This window comes from Lathyrus oleraceus, chromosome 6, assembly GCF_024323335.1.
Source record: "Lathyrus oleraceus cultivar Zhongwan6 chromosome 6, CAAS_Psat_ZW6_1.0, whole genome shotgun sequence".
Taxonomy (NCBI): Eukaryota; Viridiplantae; Streptophyta; class Magnoliopsida; order Fabales; family Fabaceae; genus Lathyrus; species Lathyrus oleraceus.
The window spans coordinates 28,023,569-28,032,402 of NC_066584.1; the positions used below are offsets into that span (position 1 = coordinate 28,023,569).

Below are 8,834 nucleotides of genomic sequence, written 5' to 3' on the forward strand. Positions count from 1 at the left end.
TATATATATATAATCACCTACAACCAATCAACCAATGAATGAATTTTTCTGTACACAATTTCAACTAATTGTAGATTGGGTGTTACAGGTCCGAATTCAAGATAACCATGTCCTGTTATTTATACACCCAAGGCCATAGTTGCTGAAACTTATAATCTAATCCAAAACCTCTTCAGGGAGTAATTTTTACTGCTGTTATTGCTCAACATTCTACTGCTGTGTTGTTAGATTTTTATGCCACCGTTGTTATTGTTGGAACTTTTTACTGCTGTTGTTAGACTTTTTTGTTGTTGTTGACATTTTTACTGCTGTTGCTGGAACATTTTACTAGTGTTGTTGGACTTTTGACTTTTCTTCTTGACATTTTTTCTGCTGCTGTTGTTGGAACTTTTAACTGCTGTTAATTTTTTTTTGATGTTGTTGTATTTTCTACTGCTGTTATTGTTAGACTTTCTACAGGCATTTTGCATTTTACTTTTTTTGGGATAAATATATAAAAGCTAAAAGTTTCAACTTTTCAACACAGTGAAGAAAAAACAAGGTATCTTACTGAACTCTGACCCCTAAGAACAAGATAAAATGTTAACACTCAAAACGATAAATACAAAATAAGCTGAGATTTACCTAACTTGAACATTTCAGGATTTTTTTAGTAGAGCAGAATATTTTATGGTTTGGTTTAAAGGGCCTAGCAGAATATTTTTTTAGTAGAGCAGAATATTTTATGGTTTTGTTTCTTTACTTTTGCATTTCCAGTAGTTAAGGATGTCTTATCATTGTTCTGGTTGTAAAAGTTATTATTTTACTTCTTTTACTGACAGGAAAAAGAACGTTTACTAGCAGCCTTCCCATAAAACTATTATTCCTCTGGAACATGGTTGTCCTTGAGTACATTATAAACAGAATGATTTTTTTTAATTATGTGCATGTTTAAAATAATAAAGTTTTAATAGCACTAAGCAAGCATAGTAATGTATATTTTCGACACTATTGTCTTTAGTCCAAATGAGGTAGCATATGCTCCATTTCAAAAACAAATTTCAGAACATATTTATTATATATGGTTCTTCCTTGTAGTTGTAGGATAATTATATCAGCCATTCATTTTTGTCTAATATATGTTTTAATTTTCAGTGGTTGACGAGTTAATTGTTTGCCTTATAGAAAATGGATCGTACTTGGATGTACGATAGAGTATATTCCAATAGACACGGATTGAAAGAAGAGTATGTTCGCGGGGTTAAAGACTTCGTAAAGAGGGCTTTGAAACAACCTATTTGTAAATCTGAGGGAGGGATAAGGTGTCTGTGTATAAATTGCAAGTGTCTCAAGATAAGAACACCAACTAGTGTTAGACTTCACTTGTATCGAGATGGATTTCAACCAGACTATTGGATTTGGACTCAACATGGAGAAGTAGAGCTCAATGTTAATACAAGGAATGATTCAAATAGTAGTGAGCATGTGCATCATGATGACCAAATTGAGGCAATGAATCAGATGGTGTATGATGCTTTTAGGCCTTATGGAGTATTCTCTCACGTGAATGATAACATAGAAGTTGAGGAATATACGGAGGATGAGTTTCCCAACGAAGATGCCAAACGATTTTATGACAAGTTAATATCTTTCAACAAGCCCATTTATGAGGGAGCTACCCAATCAATATTATCAATATCTACTCAACTTCTTGAAATTAGGTCTAATTGGCATGTTCCACAAAAAGGTTTAGATTTTGTTGCACAAATGCTTAAAAGTGTATGTTCAGTTCAAAAATGCTTGCCCGAGAACTATTACCAAGCAACACAGTTGGTATCTAAGTTAGGGCTAAAGGTTGAGAAGATTGATTGTTGTAAGAATGGTTGTATGTTATATTACAAGGATGATAGCAAGCTATCAGAGTGCAAATTTTGTAATGCTCCTAGGTTCATTCCTCGCAAGATTGGCATGGGAAAGTACAAAGATATCCCAGTGAAGAGAATGTTCTACTTCCCAATCATTCCCAGATTACAAAGATTGTATGCATCAACTGAGTCGGCAACTGAAATGAGATGGCATCACATGAACAAAAATAGTTCCAACATCCTTCGCCACTCGTCAGATGGAAAAGCATGGAAACATTTTGATAGTGTATATCCTGACTTTTCTAGGGAACCCAGAAATGTAAGGTTGGGTCTGTGTTCAGATGGTTTTACTCCTTACATTCAAGCGTCTGCTTCTCCATACTCATGTTGGCCAATAATAGTTACTCCGTATAATCTCCCCCCTGAAATGTGCAGTCCACACCACAGGCCGTAAGGCTCATATTGATGTTGCACTTCAACTTGTAAGTAATAAAATCCTAACAAATTATTATTATTACGAAGATTCTTTATATCTTGACAGTTTTACTCGTATTCTGTATTGATTATTAGATTATTTGATTATTTGTAGTCACGTTAACTTCAAAGGGATCTGCGTCCCGATGAGTTATTTTTAAAAACACACAAGAGGAAAAATGGTGAATGGGTTGACAGTCGTGCTGCATCTACTTATGTAAGTTCTCGTAAATGTTACTGCATCAATATTTGCATCCATGCTTGAAACATATTATGTAGCTGTTATGTATTCCTTATGGCGTTGTATTTGAAACATATTATGTATAACAATGCATCAATGTTACAGCAGAATTTTTCATCAATGTTCTACATATTATGCTTGAAGCATATTATGCATCAATGTTCTACATAAATGCATCAATGTTCTACATATTACACTTTATTATACACTGTATTTGAAACATATTATGCTTGAAACATATTATGCATCAATGTTCTACATAAATGTTACAGCAGAATTTTTCACTTGTGTATAACAAACATAAATATGTAGATTTTGAGGAACTGTATTTGAACACAAAAGAGAAAAATAAATTAATAGAAACTTCACACCAAACTAATTATAAGAATGTTTCCAAAAGTGTTAACAATATCGCCACCACAAATTTTGAAATTAACACTAGTATTCAGTACAAATACATATATTATGTAGCTGTTAAGTATTCGTTATGCTTGAAACATGCTTGAAATAGAAAATACATATATGAATGATACTGCTTGTGTTATCTTGCTGTTAAGTATTCCTTACTTTTTCTATTATGCAGAAGACTTTTAAAGAGAAGTTTGATGCAGAACTTCAGCCAACTGAAGAAGGGAATGGAGAGGTTGTTCAAGTGTTAGATGGAGAGCGTGTAAATCAGCTATGGACAGAGGCTGCTGGGGGCCGTAACTGTGGTCGGGTTTATGGCGCTGCAGATTTAGCTATTAATCTAAAACGTGGATCAAAAAGTTTTACCCAACAATCTTAAACTCCTCAACACTCTATGTTTGGGATGTCATTAGAAGCTGAAAGAGCAGCTAGAATTAGAGCTAAACAAATTGTCGAGGCTGCAACGACCCAATTACAAGAGGCTAACGAAGCAATGTGAGCTGCTACCGAGGCTGCAAAAGCTGCTACCGAGATTGCACAAAGGATGGAGAGGGAGATGAATGCTTGGAAGGAATTTATGATGAAGAAATTTGACACTTCAACTTTTGTATCACATTCTCATCATTATGATGATGATTTGGATGATCAGTCATTAGATAAAGATTGATCTTGTACTTTTAGTAGAAGGAATTAATCTCGGATGTGATTACTTTTTGTGTATTTTTTTTGAAAGTTAATGTGGGTAGAACTTTTGTAGTTTCTTTCACGAATGTTTGAGATTGTTTCCAAATGTTTTACCATAAATATGATATTGTTCGGTTGATGGAGTGGATTGAAAAAATTTGTTTGAGTGAGGTTGATTTTCTTCGAAGTTGAAGTCATGTTGCAACCCGACTCTAAACATCTTTATTGTCCTTTTTTCTTGACTTTAGAGTCGGTGTATGCAAGGCTAAATATGATTATTGACTTTTCTATGTTGACTTTAGGGTCGGTGACATGGACGCTATATGTTTTTTCTTGAGTTTTATAAATTGACCTTAATGCCAGTCGAACGATGCTAACAAAAAATGTTGACTTTTGTTTGTTGACTTTAGAGTCGGACAAGGCAACGCTAAGCATAATTATTTACTTTTCATGGTTTTGAAACAAGATAGCGTCGGTCCCATTAGTGTCACCTTAGCCTCGGTGTATCTTTAGCCGACGTTACCTAGTAGCTTCGCAACTTTTATTCAAGGCCCGACACCGACGCTAAACCAACGCTATCCACATATTAGTGTCCGTTTTTTAACCTTTAGCATCTTAAAGTGGCCGACGCTAATAACTGTTTTTCTAGTGGTGTCATTGCATGAACAATTGGGGATAGAAAATTCAAGAAGACACTTATTGATTTGGGAGCCAGTGTGAGTCGTATGCCTTTGTCCATCTATATGAAGTTGGTAATATGTACAATTCAGGATACCAGGATGACACTTTAGTTTGCTGATCGCTCAGTAAAGAGACCATATGGTATAGTAGAAGATGTTCTGGTAAAAATAGACAGGTTTATGTTTCCTGTTGACTTTATTATTCTTGAGATGCCTGAAGATCAAGAGATCCCTTTGATTTTGGAAGACCTTTTCTAGAATCAGGGAGATGCATGATAGACATTGAGGAGGGGACCATGACCCTTAAGGTTTATGATGAAAAGCTAAAAATTAATGTTAGTAATTCTATGAAGTACAAATATGATGAGGGGACAAGTAGTCCAGTTGAAGTGTTAGACATAGTGGTAGCTCAGTCTGTTAAGCGCCAAATCCCCAAATTATCTTTGTCAAGAGTTCTCAGTTTTTCAGACTAAAAAATTGAGGAAAATGAGGATGAAAAAGACAAAGAAATGCTAGCCATGTTGGAAGCACAACCTCAATAGGTATGTCCCTTTATCAATTAGTTTAGGGAAAAGCCTGTAATTTACTATTAGATCTAGAACACAAGGCATTGTGGGCCACATAATTCCTGAATCATGATATCTCAAGAGCGGGGGATTTTAGAATTCTTCAACTTCATGAATTTGAAGAGTTTAGGAATCAAGCTTACAAGAATACAAAAATGTATAAAGAACAAACAAAAAATGGGATGATCAAAAGATTCAAAAAAGGGAATTTTGGGAAGGACAATTGGTTTTCTTGTAAAATTCCAGGTTGAAGTTGTTCCCTATAAAGTTGAAGTCTAGATGGTCTGGTCCATTTACTATACATAAAGTGTTCCTGCATGGGGCACTTGAGTTAGAGAAGAACATCAGTGGGGACACCTTCGAGGTGTATGGCCAAAGGTTGAAGCCTTATCACCAAGGGCGGGAGAATGGCTTGGTGGAAGTGGCCTAACTCAGAGCACCATAGACTAGTCATACGTCGAGCTATGGACGTTAGAAAGTGCTTATTAGGAGGCAACGCAAGAGAGGTAACAATAGTTTAATTTCAATTATATGATTTACATTCTTGTGTGTTTATTTTTATTTTTCATGAGTCGTGTGTTACAGAGCCAAGAAGAAAGAACCAATAGTCACAACGAAGGCAAAGAAAAAGAAATATTTTTGAAAAAAAAATCGAGCCTTCTGTCCTTACGTGTATGGCCTAGTCCATACGCGTATGAGGATGCACTCATTTTCCTTTTTTGCATGACCTCTTCCCATACGTGTATGGCATGGTCCATATGTGTATGACGATGCACACATTTTCCTTTTTGCAGGGCCTCTGCTCATACGCGTATGGAAGCCCTCATACGCGTATGAGGAATGTCAAAAGTCATGTAATTTTTCAAGAAATGGGCCACACGCGTATGCAACGTTCACTTGGCAACATACGCGCATGATACATGATCCTGATTTTTCACTAATTCTGCCCTATGCCCATACGCGTATGAGCACTGTCAAACATGTATGGCCCTGGCAACGCATATATGATATGAGTATGATGATGATTTTTCACTATATATAATTTTTATGACATTTCGCACTCTGAGCCATACGTTGCACTGTGTTTCCTGACCAAATTCTCTAAGTTTTTCTTTTTTTTTCCATAGATTTTCTCTGATACAGGTAAGATCTCCCAAAGTAAGCAATAAATGGCCACTTCTTCTTCATCTCATGATTCTATTAGGTCCATCTCTATTGGGAACGAAGAGATATATTTTTATTTACTTCACAGGAAAATTACTGAGGAAAGAGCCTTCAACCTTCACCCTGACCAACACCAAGACATACATGATGTCCTAAGGCATCATAAACTAACTTATCTGAATAGTTATATCCAACCAGTGGCTAAGGAGATGGTGTTGGAGTTTTATGCAACTGCCTACAAACCTCCATTTGAGGATGTTGTTGCAGAGCCTGAATTAATTTCTTGGATCATAGGGAAACAGATCTAGTACGACTAGAAAATGATGAACATGTGGTTAAAGATGAAGTTCAGGAAACCAAACTGCGAGTATCAGTTAATGCAGATGTCTTCTAGGACTATATGGCCTTACCGAGAGATGTTGGATCGTTTGGCACTCGAGGGAAGAGGTTGGAAGCTCGCTTATACTCTTATTCCTAGGAAGCTGGTTGTGGTGGATCTGGATGTTATCCTGAAAGTATGGACATACTTTTTGCACCATACTCTAGACATTAACTAGAGTGGGTCAGAGCTCATCACTATGAGAGCTATGGCTTTATATTATCTGTTGAAATGACGTACTGTGAACGTTGAACATATCATTTCTTCTGACATGGATGAGATGGCCCAGAGTACGACTAATAAGTCTCTGGGATAAGCTATTGTTATCCTTCTATTGTGTAGGAAAGCAAGGGTACCAGAGTTTACATATGGCCTCATTATGAACCCGAAATGAGCATTAGATGCTGGGTGGATTTTAGAGCACCCTAGGAGGACAAAACCAACTATGGAAGCACCAGAGATAGAGGAGCGTCCATAAGAGCCTATTGGACCCAGCAGACCCCAACCTCAGTATGTGCCTAAGGGAGTTCCTTTTGCAGACAAGGGCTCTCATGGACACAAAGATCAGATGTCTATGTTTTGTTTCATGCAGGATTTCTATGCGCACACTGGACTTCAAGGCCGTTATCTCACCCATCAGGTGGATATGTGGGCAGCTGCTCAACATTTTAGATGTCTATTTTCAAGTGACCCTCCAACAGTATTCTATGGACGCTATCAGTATCCTGGGATGGATACACCGATCCAGCTCGAAGGACCAATCCAACAGCAGCACCACCATCAGTCTCCTTTCTCTCATCCCACTCCACAGCAGCACCAGAGTCCCTTCAGGAGTCCAGAGCAGAGAGACTAACAGGGACATATGTCCCCTATCTCAGCCTTTGTGCATCATGGCGACCCGAATGCCATGATGGACAAAGACATGGGCACATATGAGGATCAATTTTATTTTTCTTTCTCATTTTAGCTTTGTTATTTTTCTTTTGAGTTGATGTAATTTAATTTTTGGTTATTTTTATGTATTTCCCAAAGCTTTTAGTTGAATAATATTGCAGTTCTTTTTATTTAATTCATTTTTATGTTTATGTTATTTAATTAAGGTTAACTACCATGAGTAGCTGACTCTGATCACCTAGATAAAATTTGGATGCCCTATTCATGACCATATCACTCAATCACAAATCTCTGAAACTATTTGATTTGATTTTCTGGAAGTTTTACTAGAAAGGATGCATGGTCATTTTGTAAGCTTGTGAAGTTGCATCACACGAGAGGCACTATGAACACTGTTAGCTCTTACCAACATGGTAAGAACAAAAAAAAAGCCAAACACATTTTTCATCCTATGAGAGAGCATTTAGGTATGTTTTTATCATCTAAACATTGTGTTTACTCTTTTCTGATATCCATTGCATGCTTACGCATATTGAGGTACGTTGTTTGTTTAAGCCTCGGGCCTTTCTAGCCATCCCATATACTAATAAATCCTTTGTTAACTTACTTTGAGCATATATCCCCATTGTTTGTTATTATTTCATCACCTCACGAGACCATGGCCCAAAAACTTCCATACCCATTTCAGATTTTTGTCTTTTACTTTTGAATATGTGTTTGATTCTAAGTTTGGGGTTGCTGTTGGAATAACAATCTTTAAGTTTGGGGTAGCTGCGTAACAGTAATAAAGGTGAGTGCACCTAGAAAAAATGAAAAGCAAAGTGAAAAAATAGCTTAAATTAAAGAAAAAAAATACACAGGAGAGCTCAATTGAAAAATTGAGGAGTCCAAACTAGCTGACTAAAGAATAATAGTGTTTAAGAGATTCCAACAGTGATCCTTGGAGATGAACATGATGAAAAGAATGATTGAAATACTATAAACCATTATCCTACTTATACATATATTATCCCACCATAGCCCTAGCCCCATTACAACCTTAAAAGACCTCAAAAAGTGTGTGTAGTGTATATCTGGTAATTGAAAGAGAGCTTATGCAAGCCTATGGTATGATACTGCGTACTATGAATTTTGAGAGTATATGCATTAACAACTGAAAGAAATTGTGAGAGTGTGAATATGGATGACAAAATAAGCAATTTTATCAAGTGTTGGTGTGACATATCATTCGATCTTGATGATTCGGCCAAACTGAAGGTAGGAATGAAAGAGAACCATGGAAGATCTTAGAGGTATGTGTTTACAGCTGTATTTTGTTGATGCTTGGTGACATGATGTTTTTGTGATAAAAGTTGCTTGAGGGAAAGCAACAAGCTAAGTTTAGAGTTGTGATTAGTCATCATTTGTGTTAGTTTTAATATCATTTGAATGCCTAAAGAAGGTGAATTAATGTGAGTTTGGGAAGTAGTTTAAGCTTACTTTGGTATATTTTTACAATAA

The 8,834-nt window shown here is 36.3% G+C and overlaps 1 protein-coding gene across 1 annotated transcript; it reads left to right on the forward strand.

Moving 5' to 3' along the window:
- The first annotated feature begins 1,167 nt into the window (after positions 1–1,167).
- Positions 1,168–3,346, forward strand: LOC127093809 (uncharacterized). The gene is made up of 3 exons (XM_051032711.1): positions 1,168–2,173; positions 2,280–2,326; positions 3,143–3,346. Exons 1-3 carry the CDS (start codon positions 1,168–1,170, stop codon positions 3,344–3,346), a joined length of 1,257 nt encoding a protein of 418 aa, XP_050888668.1.
- The last annotated feature ends 5,488 nt before the right edge of the window (positions 3,347–8,834 follow it).

Excerpts from the sequence above, each read along its gene's own strand:
- LOC127093809 (XM_051032711.1), top strand. The coding sequence starts at position 1,168 with ATGGATCGTACTTGGATGTACGATAGAGTATATTCCAATAGACACGGA. Across the intron at positions 2,174-2,279 it reads ACCCAGAAATGTAAGGTTGG|TCCACACCACAGGCCGTAAG; the intron begins GTCTGTGTTCAG and ends TGAAATGTGCAG. Across the intron at positions 2,327-3,142 it reads TTGATGTTGCACTTCAACTT|AAGACTTTTAAAGAGAAGTT; the intron begins GTAAGTAATAAA and ends TCTATTATGCAG.